General features: G+C 42.4%; 1 protein-coding gene across 2 annotated transcripts in view; it reads left to right on the forward strand.

The window, feature by feature from the left end:
* The window catches only part of LAPTM4B (lysosomal protein transmembrane 4 beta), a 135,091-nt gene that overhangs the window by 93,533 nt on the left and 17,229 nt on the right, over positions 1 to 24,329 (forward strand). For both annotated transcript variants that reach the window (XM_081205145.1, XM_081205144.1), the window contains 4 exons: positions 13,037 to 13,148; positions 16,076 to 16,149; positions 16,627 to 16,749; positions 22,914 to 23,012. In XM_081205145.1, coding sequence (XP_081061271.1) covers positions 13,037 to 13,148; positions 16,076 to 16,149; positions 16,627 to 16,749; positions 22,914 to 23,012 — 408 coding nt within the window. The remainder of the gene's footprint in view (positions 1 to 13,036; positions 13,149 to 16,075; positions 16,150 to 16,626; positions 16,750 to 22,913; positions 23,013 to 24,329) is intronic.

The raw sequence follows: 24,329 nt of genomic DNA on the forward strand, positions 1-24,329 counted from the left end.
TGATGTTCAAGGCAACTTTACTTGCTCGTAGCAGCAGCTGCTGGGGAACCCATAAAAGTAATGTCCACAGGCCCATAAATTACACAGGCATTCCCTCGCTTTAGCTTTACACATGCGTAGAAAGTAAGTCACGTCCCATAGGAAACATTATGGGAGCTGGGTGCCTGATTCGCAACAAGAACAAGTCACCTACTTTCAGGCTAGTTCAAGTCCGAGTTTTTCCTGCACAAATGTTCTTGACACATTTTTAATACAGTCTGAGGTAAGCATCTACATCTTCACATGTAGGCTATCAATCAAAGCATATACTGTAATTTCTACTTTACCTGTCCCTTCTCAGATTTAAGGTATTTGGAGACAGATGGGTATATGGCTACAGCATGCAATTCCAGTGCATTATTACGGCAATCCCTTTTTAAAACTAGAATCATAAAGAGTATCTCTGAGAGACATGAAGTTTCAAATACAGTCTTAGACTAACAGCATGGAAGAGAATGCTGGAATTTTGTCTTTGCCTTGGGGTTCTGGAGCTCTTGCTAATGATCAGCTGGAATTTAAATCTTTCTTTTTAAGGATTAAATGGCTCAAACCGCAGCTGTTTCTCACATAATTCTTTCCCAGTGTTACAGAAGACAGAATTTCTGCTGAGTGACAAAGTAAGCTGAACATTTTTTTTATGACTGTAGCATCTTTTTCTTCCTGTCTTTAACCAGTTAGTAAAGCACAACACTGTTGTCTTTGTCCATGGAGTTTTCTTGGCAGGGATACTGGAGTGGCTTGCCGGTTCCTGCTCCAGGTGGATCACGTTTGGTCAAAACTCTCCACTATAACCTGTCCATCTTGGGTGGCCCTGCACGGCATAGCTCATAGCTTCTCTGAGTTATTCAAGCCCCTTCGCCACGGCAAGACAGTGATTCATGGGAGGCAGTTGAAGACAGGAGTGCCTGGCGTGCTCTGGTCCATGCGGTCACGAAGAGTCGGACACGACTAAACGACTAAACAACAACAACAAAAGCAGAACTCTGGCTCGGGCTTATTTCCTGCCCGCAGTAGAATCTGTCTTGGCATGGGTCTCTCCATTTTAAAAATATGGTACAAATTCACCTTTTAAAAAAGAAAACGGGATTTTAAAAGAAGGATACACAGGGCAAAGACTAGGAGGTGGATCAGTGGGTGTCGCTTGTCCAGAAAAAAATCAGAATTTACAACAAGAAACCTTAGGAAGCAAACTACAAGCAGTGCTTGGTAAAGGATGTAGGTTTCATTGTCACCTCTGTGCACAATTATCAGTAATGGATTGTGAGAAAAAGCTGCTGATATGATGCAGCCTTCACCCAATTTGCATCAAGTCAAGATTGCTGCTGCCATTTCTCCTGATGAAGAATCAATATGTCTGCTTGACTCTAGTGATTTGTGGCTAGAGGTCCTGGCTAAAGGTCACAGCTGATCTTCCTTTGATAGCCAGCCTGGGATTAGCATGTTAAAGCTTTGTAAACTTGTTGAAGAGATGGATGTCAGAGAAAAAGCAGTTAACTGTCTTAGGGAATACTGGGCATGCAGCGTTGATGGGAAATGGTGACAAAGGAGTATAACTACCTTAGCAGCTGTCTCTCATCTTCAAACTTTGATTCACCTTTTTATGTATAAACACATGAGACATTTAAACCAGAGTCTCTTCTTATCTTTATAAAAGTCCAAGTAATTTCTTCCAGGTCCCAACTTATTGTAGGGCAATGGTCTGGCCTTCAACTTTCTACTCTAACATTTTTACTCTCGGGTAGCCATTTAAATGTTAGAACTGAATGTTTATTGCTTGTCAGCTAAAGGACCATTTAAAGGCTCCACGGTGGCGGTGGCGGTGATGATGATGATGATGATGATAATGGCAAAGCCTGGGATGTTTTGAAGGCTTAGAATCATAGAATCATAGAATCATAGAATCATAGAGTTGGAAGAGACCACAAGGGCCATCGAGTCCAACCCCCTGCCAAGCAGGAAACACCATCAGAGCACTCCTGACATATGGTTGTCAAGCCTCTGCTTAAAGACCTCCAAAGAAGGAGACTCCACCACACTCCTTGGCAGCAAATTCCACTGTCGAACAGCTCTTACTGTCAGGAAGTTCTTCCTAATGTTTAGGTGGAATCTTCTTTCTTGTAGTTTGGATCCATTGCTCCGTGTCCGCTTCTCTGGAGCAGCAGAAAACAACCTTTCTCCCTCCTCTATGTGACATCCTTTTATATATTTGAACATGGCTATCATATCACCCCTTAACCTCCTCTTCTCCAGGCTAAACATGCCCAGCTCCCTTAACCGTTCCTCATAAGGCATCGTTTCCAGGCCTTTGACCATTTTGGTTGCCCTCTTCTGGACACGTTCCAGTTTGTCAGTGTCCTTCTTGAATTGTGGTGCCCAGAACTGGACACAGTACTCCAGGTGAGGTCTGACCAGAGCAGAATACAGTGGCACTATTACTTCCCTTGATCTAGATGCTATACTCCTATTGATGCAGCCCAGAATTGCATTGGCTTTTTTAGCTGCCGCGTCACACTGTTGGCTCATGTCAAGTTTGTGGTCAACCAAGACTCCTAGATCCTTTTCACATGTACTGCTCTCAAGCCAGGTGTCACCCATCTTGTATTTGTGCCTCTCATTTTTTTTGCCCAAGTGCAATACTTTACATTTCTCCCTGTTAAAATTCATCTTGTTTGTTTTTGCCCAGTTTTCTAATCTGTCAAGGTCGTTTTGAAGTGTGTTCCTGTCCTCTGGGGTGTTAGCCACCCCTCCCAGTTTAGTGTCATCTGCAAATTTGATCAGGATGCCCTTGAGTCCATCATCCAAGTCGTTGATAAAGATGTTGAATAAGACCGGGCCCAAGACAGAACCCTGTGGCACCCCACTAGTCACTCTTCTCCAGGATGAAGTGGAACCATTGATGAGCACCCTTTGGGTTCGGTCAGTCAGCCAGTTACAAATCCACTGAGTGGTAGCATAGTCAAGACCGCATTTTACCAGCTTCTTTACAAGAATATCATGGGGCACCTTGTCAAATGCCTTACTGAAATCAAGGTAGGCTATATCCACTGAGTTCCCTTCATCTACCAGGCTTGTAATTCTGTCAAGAGAAGAGAAGAGAAGAGAAGGAGGAGGAGGAGGAGGAGGAGGAGGAGTTTGGATTTGATATCCCGCTTTATCACTACCCGAAGGAGTCTCAAAGCGGCTAACATTCTCCTTTCCCTTCCTCCCCCACAACAAACACTCTGTGAGGTGAGTGAGGCTGAGAGACTTCAGAGAAGTGTGACTAGCCCAAGGTCACCCAGCAGCTGCATGTGGAGGAGCGGAGACGCGAACCCGGTTCACCAGATTACGAATCTGTTGCTCTTAACCACTACACCACACTGGCTCCTAATGCTACATTGCCTCCAGTGGAACAGCCTCCACCACTTTGTGTTCCATGAATAGGAAGGTGGTGGCAGGGGCAGAGCAAGGTGGGGGCAGACCTCCTCAGGTGTCATCTCTGAGGGGGTTGACATTTGGCGCACTGCCCACCCGCGACTCCCGCCTACCCTGAGCCATCAGAGGAGGGGGGGAGCTGCGCCGCTTTGACGGTGGCGTTCCTCCCTTCCCCCTTCGTTTTGACAGCCCTGTGGTCCCAGGCTGCTGGAGGAGGCATGTAGGCAGGCAGGGAGAGGACGGGAAGGAGGCAGGCAAGCAAACGGAGGAGAGAAGCAGAAGCTCCCTCAACTCAGGACCCAAACCCTGTAACCCCCCAAAAAGCTCAATAACTTCTGCCATAGACAATGGGTAGATCACAGCCAGTGTTTTTATACTGTGAGTAGATCGCAGACTCTTGGGAGTCCAACTAGATTTCAATGTGGGCGGGAGTGACAGGAAATTTTCTTCCCTGGGTACCTGACCTTGCTATGCCACTGGGTGGTGGTGCTGGATTCTGCCGTGAATTTCATCAGGTCTGTTGCAAAGGATGACTTGTTGAGTGAATGCAAATTGTTACCTCACAACTGATCCTGCTTTGTGAGTTAAAAGCAGCTTAATTCACATGCAGGCGCTCCGTCCTGTGCCCTTCATGCTTCCCTACAGATACTATGGTCAGTTTCTGTTTACAACTGAAACATTCATAAACCACCATTTGCAGTGCCTGGCACAGGGCACAGCCTTTGAGATGTGCGTCTATTTTTATTTCTGGCTCCTACTGAATGAGTTTCTTAAGCATCTTTAAAGCACCCGGGATAAGGACTTTTCATTGTAATTACAAAGGACGCTGTGGTTTTGAAAAGTCACATGCACCAGCTCTGCAGACTGTTTTCAAGCCAGATCAGAACCTGTCAGTTTTCGCTTTAGGGATTAGCGACCTTGGGGCAACTGTGTGCCGTCTGCCATACATGCTGGCTGCTTCCTTTTGTATAATTAATGGATGCGAAGATAGGCTTCACTGTTAACTGAGAAGTATCTCATCAATGTACTGCTGGCAGAATTTTTTTTCCAGGGGATTACATAAGCACTGAATATCATTAACTAAATCCTACTTTGTTTAATTAAGCTCCCAGCCAGAATGGTGAACTTAAATTTTAGCAGTGTAAATCTCAGATTCCTGCTGCGTCTCATCTCAAACTAGCTTCCATGTTCACAACCTATTCAACGTGACACGGAGGCATTCTAACAAAAAGTTTACCAAATCCATAGTTATTGAACATTAAGCCACATTGTTCTGGCCTTTCAGAGCTCTCTGATGAGACTCCTGTCACTCGAGTGAGAGATGCCAATAGGAACTGTATTTTTGGCACGCATATGTGGTTCTAATCTGCGGTCACGTCTAGGAAATCTCCCTAGCTCTTTGTGTTCCACACAGGAAGCTGCCTTATACCAGGTCAGGCCATTGGTGCAGTCTCTCTCTCTCTCTCTTTAAGGATTTTTTGCTTACATTTTTACATTCGTATCAACACAACAAAACATTTATCTTTTGGGGGTTCTCAACCCCTGGACTTCCCCCCACCTCCTCCCCGGTTCCCATCATTGCCTACTATCTTTTCTGCCTCTTTATATCATTATCCAATTTTTTCATCTCCCTTGTTTCAAAATTTACCCTAATTATATCACTGGTGCTATTCTAAGCCTGCTAATGTTTTTAAGTGTTTACAGTGCTCCTTGAAGTATTCTACAAAATTAATCCATTCTTTTTTAAATCTTTGTCTTCTTGGTGTCTGATCTTCCCTGTCATTTTCGCCATTTCCGCATAGTCCATCAATTTCGCTATCCATTCTTCTTTCGATGGGGTTCTTCCTTCCTTCTATCCCTGGGCACATAACATTCTCACTGCTGTCGTCGCATACACGAATAAGACCTTTTTCTCTTTTGGAATTTCTTCTCCTATTATACCTAATAGAAAAGCCTCTGGTTTTTTTTTTGTTTTTTTACTAAAAGTCACTTTAAACATTTTCTTTAATTCATTATATATCATTTCCCAATATGCTTTTGCTGGTTTACGGGTCCACCTCTTTATAGCAGTCTATTCTAGCTGTACCTAGATATGCCAGTGAATGAACCTGGGACCTTTGACAATGCAAGGCAAATGCTCTACCATTGCACTACGGCCTTTTTCCATTCCAAAATAATGCTTACCTGTGGGATCCTAGTGAGTTCATGTGCCTGGCTGGTATATCCATCTCCTAATCCCTTCTATAGGAAGCTACATTTCACTTCTTCCCCCTCTCCCCATTATTATAAATTTTATTAGTATTTTCCACAACAACAACAACAACACAAAAAATATAGAAAAATAACAATACACAAAACACAAAAACCAACATTCAAAAAAACACACAAACAAATCCATATCTTACAAGTTAATAATATAAACACTAAAAAGAAAAACAAACACTGATTTCCACCATCCCACAGCACCTCCTTTACCTCTCATTGTGTCTTCCTGTTTTCCTTATCTCTATCCTAGCATCTAGATATAAATCCCTCTTTCTTATCCTTTCACTTCACAAGGTTATTCCAGACTCAGCTCATTTCACTTGTTCTTTAGGCTGTAAGAATTGGGAACAGTGTGTCCAAATAAGCAATGTTTTCATCTCTCTGACTATGTATAGAGAGTCGTTTTTCTGAACTGGGACAGCATACTATCACATCTTCAGTGTTTCCCCCCACCCCCCAAGAGATGAGGTTTTTTAAAGCACTTACTGATTTATTTATTTTAATGCATTAAAAAACCCCCAGATCCTGTAGAATTTAGAATTCTGTACTGAGCAGGTTGCTTAGCAGAGATATTTGTTGTGGCTGGTGTGTACAGCTGCAAAATCCCTGTCTTGTCTTGCTCATAATGGAGCAAGTTCTGTGGCAAAATACACTTCCAGCCCTTGGGGCACAGTCTTGAAACCAAAGATACCCCCAAGAACAGAGAAACTGGCCATCCTCTTTACAGAAATACTCCTGTTCATAATGCCAGCCAGTCAGCCCCACCCTCTTCCATGATACTTCATTAAATCCCCACCCACCCCAAGTTTTCTGATTCAGTTTTCTGATACTCAGAACATTCTGTGGCTTTTGAGCATGCTCATTCTGCATTGGGCAGGTTTCAATGTTGATTTTTTGCTCTGCAGTTTTTTTAAGCAAACTTTCTCAAGCCTCAGAGTTTGTCTCTCAGCGGTCCTGTTGGTACTCGCCACCCGAGTTCCCTGTGTGTGACTTTGCATACATGTCCGTAGCTGGTTGCAGTTGGAGGGACATAGTTTGGAGTTGACAGAGCTAGTCAAGACACCTGACCAAGCTGGGTTCTGCTTGTTACCATTTACGTATGTGTAAAAATGTATATATCCAGCCTCTCATATCCAAGGGTGGATCAAACAGTGCTGCTTTTGCTATGTGATTGATCACCCGAACTAGACACAGCACATCTGAAATAACAGATCTTGTATATCTCATGCTTTGGTGAGTCTTCTGAGACGGTTATTAGTTACAGATTTGTAACTTAAGCATTTTGCAGCAGACAAATGGAATTGCTAAACTACATGCTCAGTGATTTGCTCAAGCTTTATCCTTTATGTAACCACAGTATAGTCACCTTATTTTGCCTAGCAGGCAGGCAGAACACTCAGCCTCCTTTGGGTCAGTCAGCCTCCTTTAATCCATTATGTGCTAATACCGTCTGCCTGCTTGTTTGCCTGTGTGCTTGTCTCCGCTATTTCTGCCCTTCTGTGATTTATCTTTTCTTTACTGATTTCTTAAATCCTTTGAGACTGTGAATATTGCTTTTCCTCTTGGCACTTCCTGTTTCTAATCACTAGTGCTGATTTAGGCTATGATGTTCCACTATGGACCTTGGCCAGAGACTGCCATTTTGAGTCTTAGCACTATCCAGAAACCTACATATTCTTCTAGATGAAATGCTGAAAGAATCCCATGCAGCATTTAGGCTGTTTGAGTACCAATATTCCATTGCATATTTTCTTTTCGCAACATGAAGAGGTAAACCAGCCTTCCTTCTTCCAGGTTTGTTTGTTTTTTCATGTGTAGGAGTCAGGTGTCCAAAGAACCACACTGCAAACTATTTCCAAGAAAGCTGCATCATGTGATAGAAAAAGAAACTTGCTTGCATTTCCATTTGCTTTCAAGTAAGCATTCCTGCTTCCCTTTCCAAATGCTTTCCTGTTAGCAAAACTACTTGCAAGTACTAGCCGGCCATTTTAAAGATAAGCTTCTTGAGAACAATGCTCTCTATTTTTAGGGAAGTTAAATACTTACCACTGTAATAAGTAGTCCGCCTGTACTTGACAGCATTCTTCAGGATGTGGTACAGATGATGCTAGTAATCTGTATGGTCCATGTATGGCTACCATTGCTTTGGGTTCCAGTGACACTAGCCAGTTGTAGAGAGGGCATCTTTTTGTCCCTTATCCATGAGTTCACCATAGTATGTGCACACAAATTCCTCAACATGCCACATGCCACAAAACTCAATATAGCACCTATTTAACCTGTTCTGTTGGATTCGTTAGTTCTAGCTCAGTTGGTAAAGCATGAAATTCTTAATCTCAGGGTCATGGATTTGAGCCCCACGTTGAGCAAAAGATTACTGAATTGCAGGGGGTTGGACTAGATGACCCTTGTGGTCCCTTCATGTACGATTCTATGAGGATGTATCTATAAAGAAGAGGTAGTATCCGATGAAATTGTCATGCTGGCGCAATGAAAATTCCCCACCCTCTCCTCCCTCTGTGCCTGCCAGATCTACTCAGGAAGCTTGGGGGGAAACCCAGAACAGATCTGAAGGATACATGATGGGGAGGGGGCAGTTCTGATGCATAAGGAGAAGCCCTCGTGCAAATATATGGCGACCTTTTAGGATATGCCCCAACGCTTTGTTCTGTGCAGTAGCTTAATGATGATCCCTTTTTGTGTGTGAAACAGTTTGAATGGTGTGACTTCTTTATAATAAGGGCTGAGCATTCTGCCATCCCCCTGGTCCTGACACCAGTCTTTTCCACAGAGCCGTTAGTAATGGGACCTGAACTCAAATCACAGTATGGTGCACCAGGGTTTACACCTGGTGATTCAGACTCTGGTTAATCTCTTTCTTCATAGTTCCTGTGAGGTGCTTCTTGACACAAAACACCTCAAGGTGAGCCCTTTCAGAATAAGAATCATTCGTGTGGATCTCTTCCATTGTTTTCCTACAAAAAAATCAGTTTATTATCTAGGCTTGTGATGCATAGGATTTCACTCAGAGGTCGGTGGATAAATCATCAGTAAGTATGGTAATCACAAATCCAAGCTTATCTCTTGCAAATAGCAGAAACATGGCATTGAATATTCTGTCATGTGGAGGGAAATGATTATAGCGTCTGCTTCTTGTTCTCCACATTTCTCTGTAGTGTCTGAAACGGAACTTTTTTTATTGTTCCTTTTCCTCGATTGTAACATGTCTTGTAAAGGTGTGTGAAACAGTGTGGGAACTGCTTGTGCATCCCGTCTTTCCTAAATTATGTGATGTCCTGAAGTCACTTTTAGGTTCAAATGGCATGTTAATGTCAGCAAAGGCTGAACCCACTGAATGGGTCATGAGAAGCTGAAACCCATAAATATTTCTACCCAGTGAGGTACATTGTGGTTCTTCGTGCTTAAAGCAGAACTGAGGTAGCTTGAACTTTCAAACTAGGTGTAACAATAGGCCCATTTGCTTAAATGTCTATCCGCCCAGTGGCGTAGCGTGGGTTGTCAGCACCCGGGGCAAGGCAAGTACCGTATTTTTTGCTCTATAACACGCACCCAACCATAACACGCACATAGTTTTAAGAGGAGGGAAATCTGTAGGCATGCCACCCGTAGGCATTCCCTCCATAACACGCACAGACATTTCCCCTTACCTTCTAGGAGGAAAAAAGTGAGTGTTATGGTGCAAAAAATACGGTAATTTGCGCCCCCTAACCCGTGGATTTGCGCCCCCTAACCCATGGATTTTCGCCCCCTAACCCTAACCCCCAGATGTTGCGCCCGGTGCGCCCGGCCCCCCCCTGCACCCCCCACGCTACGCCACTGTATCCGCCACAAAACTATATTACATGGGGATGGCATAGATAGATCTTTGGAATAGTGGCGGGTGTACAGGTGAGAGGGGTAATGAACTCTTCCCTGCCTGCAATACTTACCTCCCTTCCCCATCCCTGCATTTTTCTGCAACGTAGAGTACCAGTACTAGAAATTAACTCAGCTGAGCAAGAAAAGCAGTTATGAGCAGGGTCTAGGTCACCTCACAGTTAACAGATTAAGGTCCGATCCTGGGGTGACCTTGAGCCAATAACCACAGCAGGGCGGAGAAAAGTATATTTTATTCAGACTGCAGAAAGAAGGTACAGGATTCCAAAGCCTGTACACCTCCTGGGTGCCCATGAAATGTTTTTATACACGTTGCTTACATTGAGCCATCAGGAGGGTAAATTGTGTTACATGCTGATTGGTTACGAAGCGCTGACGTATGCATTGGCATAGATTCACAGTATTTGCACATGATTCGGCTTTTTGCGCATGTTCTTCAGTTCTGTGGTGTGTTACTTCTTTATTTCCACTATTGTTACAGGGAAATGTTCTCCTCGCTGTTCCTCAACAGTACATTCCAAAGGGAGAGGTAGCGATTGAAAAAGCACAGCAAGCAATGCGTGGATCTGTTGCCTCAGGGACAGTGGCTGCTGGCTTAAAATGGCGTTTGTCTGGTTCCGATCCTCTTCATCCCCCATGGCCTGTTTTACTCTAAAACTCAGATATTGCCTCCTCGCTGTACAGCATTTGGGTCAGGCTCAGGCAAACAGCTCTGCCGGTGTCATGTGTAGATTTGAGGTTGTCATATGCCACAGTAACCAGTCCTTGGCTGGCAGCCATGAATTTAGGAGCTTGGGTGACTTGGCTGTGATTGGTCTCGCTAGGCCTCTTCCCACAGGCAGCCACGTATGGTATCCTAGCAACAGCTTAGGGCAAGCTCTCATTGACTCCAGCTCATCAGCATTATTCAGATTAGGAATCTGTGAATTGGAACATTCACAAGAATCCCAGTTAGGATTATTATTTCATCCCGGTCATTTAGATTCCTAGAACCAAATCAAACTATAAATAGGGATTTTATAATCCACATGGACAGGATTACTGAGGCAGCATGAATAACCCATTGTTAGAGGTGACTTTTATTTCTGACTAGCAATATGCCAAGAGTAATAGTTGGCCAGGGTATGTGGGGGGGGGGGGACATAATAAGAATTTTGCCATGCAGGGTGATGGCAGAAAATAGTCCTTAAGATGTGTCTCTTTCTGCTTGTGCACCTGAAGGGGCCATTAGAATATTGTTCTCTATATGATCCCAAAAAACTGTTTAAGGCATTTTCTCCTCTCTCATATGTTATCCCAAAGGGGGGAGGTTTTGAAGGTTTTTCACCAGCCAGAAGAACAAGGCTTTTTCTTGACAGTGAAAATAGGCCTATCTCAGGAATGTCTGGCTTGGGCAAGTAAAAGATAAAGAGCAAGGTTGAATAGGTTGAATGAATGTTATTGTAACCCCAGAGGGAGGGACTGGACATACGTGAAACAAGGAAGTCCAAATATGGAGAAACGAAAGCTGAATTCTATACCATTTCCCGTAAATCACATGCTTTCTTGTAAATCAGATGATAGACCGTCACAGGGGATATAAAAAGGGCTGGCAAGCACAGAGAGGGCGGGCAGGCAATGAATTTTACCTTGTCTGTACCATTATTTTGTCATGATAAAATAAAAATGATTTTACTGCTGTCAAATTGACTTTTTGAAGCGAATTCTGATACTCGGAAGGGAAGGAACTAAGAAAAGGTCTTTCACACCTTGTGTTAAACTGTGGTTTAGTGCAGGGGGTGGGGAACCTTTTTCAGTCTGTGGGTCATTTGGCTAACCTCCTGCAGTGCAGGAATCCTGCCCTGGGTGGGCTTGATCCAGGAGCAACCTGGTTAACAGACGGACGCACTGATCCATTGCACCACAACAAATATCCATTTACTTTTCACATTCCGCTCTGACCAGGAAAGCAAGAAGCATCATGATAAGAGTTAGAGGGTACATTCTCACCAGGTGAAAACACACAATGCAGGTGTGAAAGCGAAGTTGGTGAGGGGCGTGGCCTTGGGAGGGGGTGTGGCCTAGAGAGAGTCCCCAACGACCCCAAATAGGCTTGGAGTGCCCTGAGATTCCCATCGCTGGTTTAGCAAGACAGTCAGATGCAGCCCTTGTTGGGAGCAGGCTGTTTTTAAAATACATATACAGGTCAGAGAAAGAGAAAGAGCGAGAGCGCACATTAGGAAAAGAAGCCGACGGATGCTTTTGTATGGCTGTGCTGAAATGTTCCCCAGTGTTCAGTATCAAAAAACAAACTATCACACCAAGAGAGGTTGTCGATAGGATGTTCTTAGATTTGCCAAATGAAAATTTCTATTGAAATGCTTCCTATCTTTACATCCCTGACTAACATATTGCTGATTCTGCACCTCTATTGTTGTTTTTAATATGCAATATTTATTGATTTTAATATAGAATATTTCTACCTCACCCACCTTCATAAAATCAAAGCGGCTTCCAACCATTAAAGCAGTGTCTGCCCCTGGCTAGCACGTCTTCCCTCATGGTGTGCAGGTAACCTGTGTTTGGCCCTCTAGCCTTCTCTATCTGGTCCGTGAGACACACAGGTCACCTAAACACAGAGTGTCAAGCCAGGAGTTTATATGCAGATACTGCTTTTAATAGTGACGCAGGTGGCGCTGTGGGTTAAACCACAGAGCCTAGAACTTGCCGATCAGAAGGTCGGCGGTTCGGATCCCCGTGACAGGGTGACCTCCCGTTGCTCAGTCCCTGCTCCTGCCCACCTAGCAGTTCGAAAGCACGTCAAAGTGCAAGTAGATAAATAGGTACTGCTCTGGCGGGAAGGTAAACGGTGTTTCCGTGCGCTGCTCTGGTTCGCCAGAAGCGGCTAAGTCATGCTGGCCACATGACCCGGAAGCTGTACGCCAGCTCCCTCGGCCAATAAAGCGAGATGAGCGCCGCAACCCCAGAGTTGGCCACGACTGGACCTAATAGTCAGGGGTCCCTTTACCTTTACCTTACTGCTTTTAATAATTGGTAGCTGTTTAGATTTTATGAAGGCTTGTGAGATATAAATATTCTATATTAAAATCAATAAATATTCTATATTAAGAACCAGAGGTTTTCCGTACTTACTGTATAGGAAGAAGACTGAGGGAGAAGTGTCATCCTATCAACATCATTCACATGGTATAACAATAGAAAATATTGTTCGAGTCCTGCTTGTGTGTTTTACATAAGCAGCACTTTGTTGGCCACTGTGAGAACAGGATGCTGAACTAGATGGGCCATCGGCCTGATCCTGCAGACCCTTCTCATGAAATACTGTTTCTTCTATTCACTTTCATGAAATGCTGACGACGCTTAACATCAGAATTTGTTCATTTTTGACCTTCTACTTTCCCAACTTCCTTTCCCTACCCAGATCATCAACTCAGTGGTTCTGCTGATTATACTGAGCGCCTTGACAGACCCCAGCCAGTACCACTTAACAACTGCTGAATTGGGGGGTGACATTGAATTTATGGACGATGCCAGTAAGTATACGTCGTTTCATTAGTAATTTACAAGCAGATCCCCATTAAATTGAACTGGTATTGTGCCAAGACAGCACTTTGAGAACCAGGTTTAGAATTTGCACAAAAAAGAAAGCCTTCCTTTTTTTAAAAAAATAAAAAAATCTTTTGACAAATAAGCGGACATTAAGGATGAGTTTTGCGGAGAGGACTGCAACTGAAGCTGATTTATTGAAACCGGCTACCTTGTCTTTATTCTTGGAGATAACCTTGACAATGAAAGTCAGTGTAGGTTAATATAGCAGTTGAGGGAGGAGTTCTTCAGGTGCACACATTTTTTAAATGCTCTATTAGGCTCGACACATTTTGGAACAAATCCTTCTTTGGAGGCGGTCTTCAGATAACAATTTTCAATCTGTTTTGTGAACTACGGTTGCTGCTTGCAAGTGGCCACATGGAAAAAGCCATTCTAGCAGGCTGCCGTTGAGGGAAAGGAAGGAAGCAGGGTCATTCCATGGGGCTTGTTCTGCCCTCCCTCCTTAGTCCTTTTTCCTTTTGCATCCTCTCTTTTAGCTTCCAAGCCCAGGGACCAACTTGCATCTTAAATTTATTTATTTTATGAAGTGTATACATTACTTGATTGTAAAAAAAAATCACAACCACCACCTTCAAAGCAGTTTGCAAAAAGAATAAAACAATAAAAATGGTTAAAAAGAGAGTTAAAAACAACTATATAAAACATTCAGAAGAATTAATCAGTGATAAACAGATGAAAACCTACTTTCTGAAACCTAACCCCCATTTTTTAACCCAAATTTAATTTTAACCCCCCTTCTCCCCCACCCATCACACTTTATGTCAGCACAACTTAATAGGTTTGAGGTATGTTTCCCCTTGATCACATACATAGTCCAACAAGACAACAACAAGAATCCACCAACAGCATACGAATCAATCTGGCTAACCTGATTAGAAACTACACACACACACACACACACACACCCTCTCAAACACAAAATCAATTCTCACTACAGCCAACCAAAGACAACCAACCACACCCTCAGCCACCCCCAATCTTTCTCACCACCAAGGAAATACAACAAGGAAATAGTAAGAGAACTAATACAAGTAACGCTGACACAAAACCCCACACATACACTAAGAAGAAGAACAGAAGCATAACCACCAGCCCCCATCCCACTTACCATTCCCCCCTCACCCTCTTTCCCCCTCTTTTCTTCCTAATCGTTTAAACCAATTCATGAACCAAGAACTCATACATTGGCTGCTAATAATGAACCATATGCTTTAGATATTACTCCACATTTATTATGCTCTTTTTGTGATATACAAATGACATGAAAAAACTTGGTATACTTATTTGTATAACATTATTCCTGTTTATAAAACCCAATTAAAAAAAGAAGACGAAACAGATGAAAACACATATCAACATTCTACATATTTGGGTAGATTTCTCTAAATAAAATTGTTTTAAGCACCCACCAAATAGAGCACAGTGAAGGAGCCTTCCTGATGTCGGTAGACCAATAAGGAGATAGTTTCTTATAGTGCAATCCCATATGTGTCTACTTGGAAGTAGATCTCAATCGGACTTACTCCTAGGTAAGTTGTTATAAGATTCCAACATTAGTGTTATCACAATAGATGGTGCTTTTCCTGTTGAGTTAATCAGAGCTTTTATTACTCAAGTATATTTTATTAATTGAATAGTTTCATTTATCAACTTTCCCTCATTCCCCTGAATGCCCATGTTTTGGAAAGATTGATCAGCAATACATAATATTAATGACTTAAAACTGTTTTTTTTTTTATTTACACTAGTAGGGAGGAGAAAATGGAGACACCCTAAAACTGGCTTATAAAATGTCCCGTCAGAAAGAAAACTTTGAAGTACTCCTATCGAAACAGTAAAAAATAAATAAATTAAATGGTCATGGCTCTAGTACTTACTGTACTTTTGTTTTGTCATTGTTAGTAGCCAAGAACATTATTCATATTTGTGTTCCCTTGGAAAGTATTGTGGTGATATCATTTTTGCTTCTGGGTGCTTGGTACCCAGTACTAGCCCAGTGTCAATTTATTTAATGCAGTTTGAGACATAAGGTCCCCCCCCCCCAAATCATCTGTCTGCGTGTACATACAGAGCTCAGAAAATAATACTGCTAAAATGCTGCTTTGGGGCTGGGGTGCCTTGCTTCATTCAAGTCTTAGGCCAAACTAGAGGCCATCATCACAGCTGCCTCCGATCATAAACTTTAAAAGAAAAGAGTAGCATTCATGTTCCCCCGCAGCTCATTCCAGAGCTCACTTGCAGCTAAGTATGTGGCAAAAGACGGCTTGAGACAAAACAAATGAGGAATGCCAAATGTTTAGGGCAAATCATATAAGCTTACATTAAGAACATCACTATTGAAAGAAAAGGCAAGGACATCAGCATTCATGGCACATTATCAAAAAAAGAAAATACACCATTACCCCCCTTCCCAAAGCAAACAAGGACACAGATATCTTGAAATAGCTGCACACACCATCACAAAGCTAGACACATCCTAGACTTTTAAGTCCTCCAGCAGAGGACGCTCATGTATCAGAGGAATGCTGGCACTATCAGAACTGAGGGAGAAGTGATTAGGCATGATACAACTTACTCTGAGACCAAAGGCAATCCAGTTTTGTCTTGTGCCAGTTCTTTCATACTTTTTGAACGGCGGTGAGTCTTCCTTAAAAGAGGAGGAAAGGAATCTGATTCCTGCACCCTCTGATAGTGCACACGTTCTTCAGATGTGTATCTTTTGCTTCCTTCTGCTAATTACAAATCAAGTGTTGCATATTTTGTCAGCGTTTCCTTGCCACCTCTCGAAAGACCTTGGGATTAGCTGAACCATTTCACCATGTACCAAAGACTGACTGGTTGTTTCTTTCAGATATGTGCATCGCTACTGCAATTTCTCTTCTTATGATCCTCATCTGTGCAATGGCCACATACGGCGCATATAAGGTAACGCATGGCTTATGGCCCCTTATTCATTCAGTCGTAACCATCCCTGCATAAAAATTGAATACATAAAGCTGGTAGGCAAAACAGCTGATAAGTTTGTAGGAAAATAACAAGCTGTCTTATTTACAGTGCCTTAACTGGGCATGTGGCCAACATCATGTGAAAAAACACCTATCCCTCCAAACTCCCATGGCAGGGCCAGAAGGGTCTTCATGTTTGCAGCCATCTGCCTGTTAAGGCATTCCAGATGCTAGAAAATATGTGGAAATGTCAACACAGGGGTGCCATTTGGGGAGAAGGGGTCATGATATGACTGACTTTTAATCTAAGTCTAATGAAATATTTATCTTTGTGATATCTCTTTTTCCTTATAGTTTGGTTCTTTTGTGAACTGCTTTGAACTCTTTGGGAAAATGTGTTAGAATTTTCTAGATAACCATTAAGTTTCCTCTTTCTCTCTCTCTCTTTAACATACAGCAACATGCAGCCTGGATCATCCCTTTCTTCTGTTACCAAATATTTGATTTTGCACTCAACACCTTGGTCGCTATTAGCATACTTGTGTACCCAAGCACAATTCAGGATTACCTGCAGCAACTGGTAAGTCCCTTTCCCTCATTATTCATTGCTGTCCTTGAGAAACTAAGGGCAAAGCTTTGCAGCACAGTTTGTTCCTTTGTTCTAAACAAAACCCAAGGGAGGTTTGGATGAATCATGGTTCTTATCTGCCATAGTTTTGGCTTTTGCAAAAACTCTAATATTCACATGTGAAAATGCCCCAAAGCTTTTATGTCTGCCTGTATCTAACTAACTCAGTAGCCGATTAAGTGCTTCTGCTAGTGCAAGGACTTCTTCTTGTGTGGAGAACTCCCAGAACAAATCTAGGGCATGCAGAAGTACCTGGTGACAGAAGAGGGAGGAAAAGTTCTGTTGCACAGCCAAAATCCTTGGGCTAGCAGAAGCACTTCATTGAATATCACCCCAAATCTTAAAGAACCTTACGAGGTATCATTAGAAAAGTCAGTCTGACTTTGTTACATTTTACCTGCTTGAGCATAGCCCTGGGTTTTAGAGCATGTGCAGAGTTCCTTGCAGAAGAGAAGTCCTGGGAGAGAACATCTTTGCCTCCCTGGAAACATCTGATCAGGAGTCCAAAATGGAGGCTAAAGCCTCAAATATATGTGGGACACTTGAGATCAGTAAAGACTGGTATCTGTTCTTATTGTTATTTTGCCATTGACCCAAGCAAGTGCCATTTTTGGTGTCAGTGGACCTTTGGCTGACCACGAGGTTGTTCTGTCTCCTTAAAGACTCTAAACTTGGCATTACAAAAAAATATCACAGGTTCAGACCTATCAAGCCATTGTTAAAAAAGAACTTGATGATGCCTAGGTGTTTGCTCAAAGACACTTTTCATACTTCACAGTGGGGGTCTGAAATCCCCAAATGCTCTAGGTGGAGCTATATAAGAATACATGAAAATGTCAAAGCAGACCAGATTAGACCACTGCTGTCTACAGTGACTAGCAATAGCTTTTTAGGGTCTCAGCAAATGTCTTTTCCATCTTTGGCTCCTGCGTTAAGCAGGGGCTTGAACTCGATAGCCTGCAAAGCCATCTCCCAGCTCTAAGATAGGAGATGCCAGGGGCAGAAACTGAAATCTTATTGATTGCAAAGCACCTGCTCTACCTTTATGGTTCTTCTCCATTTGACAGCAGGGAGAAATGTATTATCACATTGTTATATTGCACATTTTAAAAAATTGTATCATGGTATTATACATTCAAATGTATTATGCCTATAGATATGTCCATGGATCTTTACAAAATACTAATTTTATAGCAACGTTGCTTTAAAATATTTATTTATTTCGTAAAATCTATATGCCGCTTTATTGAATCCAAAAATCTTCAAAGCCATTTAAAAAATACATTTTAATGCATTTGGATACATTTTGTGAGAACTGCATTAAAAAAACTTGGAAGTGCAAAAGTCCTAATAAAAGAATGTGAAATGTAAGGCTATTGTGCTATGGACTGCTTCTCCCCCTCTTTAAATCATTGAGCGCTGGAAGTAGACTGACACACAGTGCAATCATGCTTCATGATGCATTATAAGGCCAATGTAATTATGAAGAGGAAGAAGGATTAAAAGAGACAGAACGCACACTGCTCCTTGTCCCTTATATTTAGTTTTGCTCTGATCCTTAATTGCCAACCTGGTTACCATATGTGGACTTGTTTGTTTTAAACCCACAAGAATGCTGAATTAGCTCATAGCAGTCCAGAGAACAATGGAATAGATGGAAGAAGGAAAATAATGCAGTGCAGAATTTCTGTTTCTGTCCCCTCCAGAGAAATGTCTTTTGCTTCTTAATTCCCACCCCGTTCTCCATTGGCATGGGGTGCTAAATTCTAAATTATTTTATTTATTTTCTTCTGTTTATGAATTTCTTTCCATAAAATATCTAGAATGGATTTCACAGTAAAAAAATACCAACTTTAAAAATAATTTCATATGTAAAAACAATTTCAAATCAAATAGAGATATGGACTGTGATAAAGATTAATGGCTGCATGAACTGCAATAGCTTCATCAAGCATCACATTTGAGAAACCAGAGGTCTTATTTACAGGATCTATTGGGATTCATTGTATTAAGCACCCCATTCAAAGTAACAGTGAGCTTAATGATGTGATGCTGGAATGCAAGCACTTACAAAACACTTCACTCAAGATTTTATTTTTCCCTGTGGCAAGCGTTCTTAAAAAGCGGAAATGGCTCCGACTCCCTCAGGGATTGGAAGAGATTTGGGTTTTTGCTGAGCTTGGATCCTGGCCATTCTCCTCTTTTGTTCATTTGTTTTTGTTTATAGTAAGTGCATGAGCTGGGTTACTTCAAAGAGAACTTTTACTAATGACAAGGTGACAATGGCAAGTCAAAGTCCTGCTTGTGCCAAGTTCTTCTTTCTTATTCTTTCCCTACAAGGCTGATGTTGACACATGTTCATTACCTAGAACATACAGGAGGTATTCTGCCATGCCCTAAGACAGGGGTCAGCAACCTTTTTCAGCTGTGGGCCGGTCCACCGTCTCTCAGACCATGTGGTGGACTGGACTATATTTTTTTTGGGGGGGGGGGTGAATGAATTCCTATGCCCCACAAATAACCCAGAGATGCATTTTAAATTAAAGCACACATTTTACTCATGTAAAAACACCAGGCAGGCCCCACAAATAACCCAGAGATGCATTTTAAATAAAAGGGCACATCCCTGACTTTTTTCTGGCCCACGTAGGACCAGTCTGGATAGTTGGCCTTGGTGAAGATTTGACGTTTTCATCCCCCAAAAGTTTTTGATTTGAGTTTCTCCTGAAATGAGGCTGCATTTTAATGTTGTATTTTAATCTTGTTTTTTAAGTTGTAGTTTAATCAGTTGTTTTTATACCTGGTGTTAGCCACCCTGAGCCCAGTCTTGGCTGGGGGGGTGGGGTATAAAATAATAATAATTTAGTTTTATTTTTATTTTTATTATTACTCATGTAAAAACACACTGATTCCTGAACTGTCCGTGGGCCAGATTGAGAAGACAATTGGGCCACATCCAGCTCACAGGTCTTAGGTTGCCTACCCCTGCCCTAAGATTATTGGGACAGGAATCTTGTTGCAATTTTACACTCTGAAGTACCACATACATTAGAGGAAGGGAGGTCAGGAGATGTCGTGAGGGCACGTGGGCTGCCTGGCAAGCAAGCAAGCAAGTGGAAGCCAGGAGGAGGGTGTGGAGCTGCAAGCTGGCGAGGAGCAAAACTCTCTGCAGGAAGAGAGCTATGGAGGGCAACTTGCTCAAAGTCCTCACTGGCCAACCCTGGCACCTGTCCATAAAAAAGCAGAACTTATCTCCCTCAGCTATCACCTGGCAGCAGCCATTCCATCGGGATACCTCAGTTGGATCATTAGTGATTGGATGGCCACCTGTCGTGGATGCTTAGCTGATATCCCTGCATTTCAGGGGGTTGGACTAGATGACCCTCAGATCCCTTCCACCTCTATGATTCTATGGTTCTGTAAGTTTTGCCAAAAGGACAGCTCCCTCAAATGCTTCCTGCCTCTGAACTGTTTCTGTGCCAGGGGCTCAATATGCACCACACTACTTAAGAGCTGGCGCCTGAGTTTGTTTTCTTCCTCTTCCTTCCATGGCCCTTTCACGTATGTGTTGTGTTTTTTAGATTATAAACCTGTGGGCAGGGAATGTCTTGTTTTAATTGGCTCTGATAGCTTTTTTTGGTGGAAAAGCGGGACACAAATACTCTAATTGTGGGGTCTTTACAGTTCTGTCAGTGGTGGTTAAGAGCAGTGGACTCGTAATCTGGTGAACCGGGTTCACTTCCCCGCTCCTCCACATGCAGCTGCTGAGTGACCTTGGGCTGGTCACACTTCTCTGAAGTCTCTCAGCCCCACTCACCTCACAGAGTGTTTGTTGCGGGGGAGGAAAGGAAAGGAGATTGTTAGCTACTTTGAGACTCCTTAGGGTAGTGCTAAAGCAGGATATCAGATCCAGACTACTACTACTACTACTACTACTACTACTACTACTACTACTCTTCTTCTTCTTCTTCTTCTTCTTCTTCTTCTTCTTCTTCTTCTTCTTCTTCTTCTTCTTCTTCTTCTTACTTATGGGTACCACCATGGAGTCTTGGACATGAGTCCCATCTGCACAGTGGTTTTCCAAGTGGATCTCCCTGTTCATCACTACAACTACGGTAGTGATCACTCATCAGTTTGCCCAGTGGCTGTCATCTGAAGCCACGCTCTTCTCCCTGCAGCCGGGTGTAAACAAAACTCCACGCATGGTCCAACTTTCAGTTGGGTTTGTTTTCCCAGCTTCAAAACAAGGCGGTGCTTTTATGTAACCTAGCTGAAGAAATTCCACATTTAGTTATACAGCACTGCCAGTAAATGGTTGCATCAGTAAATATTTCTTCATGTGTTTAACATGTGGACCTGCCACACATCTGGACTGCCCAAATATTCAGCAGCAAATCATTTGTCCATTCATCTGCAGTATAGATTAAGACTTTACTGCTTTTCTTGTCCCAGTCATATATTTTAGCACGATCTTGGTGTTCAATTGTTTCATCTTTTTGAATTCTGACTTTGGGGCAAGTGCTGCTTTGTATATGGACAGCATAAACACACACAAATTCCTACATAAATGTTGCCAAATCTTGGCAGTAACTTCCTAGTGAACTACGTGGATAATAGAAGCCCTGCTGACCCACTAAGGATACCCCCAAAAAAGATTTACCATTGACCCAACTACATTTTGTAAGAATCATTCTGCGTTCCTTTGTGCTGTGCAGTCAAAGGTTAATCCACTTTTTACCAGTATCACTCCACATGGTTTTACTATTTTCGGGATTCAAATAATACTCTTCAACATTTGTGTGTGAAATACAGTATCCTTTACCTGCTTCTAAGCTGGCAAAGTGATGGTGCCAGTTAAAGAGGAACTTAGTTGCAACTTGTTTTGCTTTCCCCAATGGCTTTAGGTGGTCCTTGTCCACTTTGTCCCTTCTTTTTAACCCGCATTCTGGAAACAAGGTGTAGATGTGAGTAAGTTGGGAGGGGAATAATCTTTTTCCATAGGTCTGGATGTTTATGGGGAGCCCTTGGACTCAGCTACATTGGCAAAGAAAAAGTGTTTTATATGCGTTCTTCATGCATTCTGACACTGTGACACCGGATGACACTGTGGAGTTCTATTTTTTGCCAACCCGATTTCTCATACAATGTTTGCAACACGTTAAACTGAAACGCTTCTTTGATATGTGTAGATCCAGCCCTTGCTAACAGACCTGTGCGGCACCTTTGAAGATCAACCAATTCAGGCTGCAATTTTGAACACACTTATTAGGGAGCAGTCCCCGTGGAATTCAGTGGTCTTATTTCTGACTAATGTATGGTTATTGTGGCTTTAGCCCTCATTAGAAATTAGGATGGTGGGGAGCCCTTCTGATACTGTGCTTGTGCCTCTTTCAACCTTAGCACGGGAGGTTGCAGACTTCATCTTTGCACATCCTTAACTCAGGCTGCCCCAGTATAGTAACATCCATTGTCTTAGTAAAAATAGAGTATGTTAAACAGATGAAAAGGTTGCTTAGGGTGTGACAGGCAAGTGACTTTATGTTTTGGTGTGTAAGGCTTTCGGATAATTTTCCTTCTGCGGAGGCAAAGCCAGAAGCGATCAAAATACTAGACCAGAACAAGAATAAGATGTATTTGTTTTTTTAAAGAAAGAAGCCGAGAGCAGAGTTGTGTAACATTTATCTCCAGTCTGTTACACACCATCTGGTGAGATGAAACCATTGGAACACTTCAATGAAATTCAAGAAAAAGAAAACTTCTTGCCAGCAGCTGGCAAAAAAAGAAAGAAATTAATGCAAACAGGAGTATATATTTGTCTTGATTCAGTCTGAATATATTTGGCAATAATACCAAAGAATTAACAATAGCTTCAGAAACTCTGAGGAGAAGTTCTTCCATGTCCCCAACCCCTAGCCCCAGACATTAAGGCACAGGGAAAACATTAGGCCCCACAGGAAGGCCCCACTGGTGCCCTCGCAGCTGCCCAAGAATGCCATGTGTTGACCAACAGGCTACCATTAATAAATAAATAACGGCCTTATATTGTCATGTAAAGTATTCTATAATGAGAGAGGTGCACGATCATTATTACTAATTTTTCTTCTTCTTTTTTGCAGCCTGGTAATTTTCCCTACAAGGAAGATATTATGTCTGTCAATCCCACTTGTCTCATTGTGATTATTCTGCTTTTTATAAGTATCACCTTGGCTTTTAAGGTAAGCATATATCTACAGAAACAAAGTTGTTGGAATGCATGATCATTCATCCCCCTGTGCACCAGTAGTTGTGAACCCAGGAAGACTGAAAAAAGCAGCGGTCACAGAGACAGTGACTTAGAAAACACAATGGTTACCAGAATGGCTGGCTCAAGAAGGAGAGAACCTCACATTTCCTGAGAACTGAAGTTGGCAGTGGGTCTTCCTTTTGGGTCTTTTCTCCCTGCACTTTCATGGAAAAATCTTTTGAAGCATCCCTGAGCTTCAGGGGTAGCTATGCAGATGATTACACAGTTGAGATGTTCTATAGCAGTGGCAGGGGAGCTTTTAGACTCCCAACTCTCATCAGCCCCAGGCTGGTCAGGGATGATGGGAGTCCAGGAACATCTGGAGGACCACAGTTTCCCTATCCCTGTTCTAAAATTCCATACCCATGCAGAAGTTCCCATGCTGCTTTTTGGATTGGATCCATGAAATAGCCGTTCCAAGCAAAGCATTGTAGAGGAATCTTCAGGAAGCAGAAGAGCATGTTCTCATTTTGAAATATGACCCATGACTACCTGCAGTGAGCATGCGCCAGGGGCAAATGATTGCCTTTTGTCTAAATCTTGATTGACTGCTCTAGCGAGAGTCTGATAAGCAGCAATCAAGAGTGGGAGAAGCTGCTGTTCCTTAGCCCCACATTCCCAATGGTTGTAGAAATATAATGGTTAAATATGTAGTTGCCCTGTGGATTTGCTAGAATGAGCCACCAGCTGTGATACACAAGTTAGCTAAGCTTGTACTGTATGGTTGGATTTTCGGTCCCATTTACTTCAAGAACATTAACTGGCTTAAATAAAAGTTTTCTGTCATAACAGGTTTTGCTGTTCAGGCTGAAAGTAGGTCAAGATTATCTCATTTATTGGACTACCCTTTTGTTACTTGGAGATGGAAAACCCTTCAACGGGCAAAAATGGAGAAAGCAAGGCCAAGGCTGTTATTTTTTTAATTGGGAAGGTGGACATTAGCCTATATGTCCATTATAATGGCTGTATCATTTTTTGTTTCTTTGACTTGCTAAGTGAGAGGTACAAACTTGATGCATAAGTTCAATCAGCTTCTGGTATTCTCATTTGCATTCCTTGTGTTTTGCATAAACCATGAATGTGCTCTGCAGATTTATGGATTCTGTATAATGAAATGAAATCCATAATCAAGTGCAGCATGTCCTCCACCATTGATAGATATAGCAGATAGCAGCATTTCCAGGAAACGAAATGAAACGGTACTGCATTTCAATATTTCTGAGTTCATTCCCTTTTCCTAATAACAGCA

The sequence above is a fragment of the Podarcis bocagei genome, assembly GCF_964188305.1.
Source record: "Podarcis bocagei genome assembly, chromosome: 8".
Classification (NCBI taxonomy): domain Eukaryota; kingdom Metazoa; phylum Chordata; class Lepidosauria; order Squamata; family Lacertidae; genus Podarcis; species Podarcis bocagei.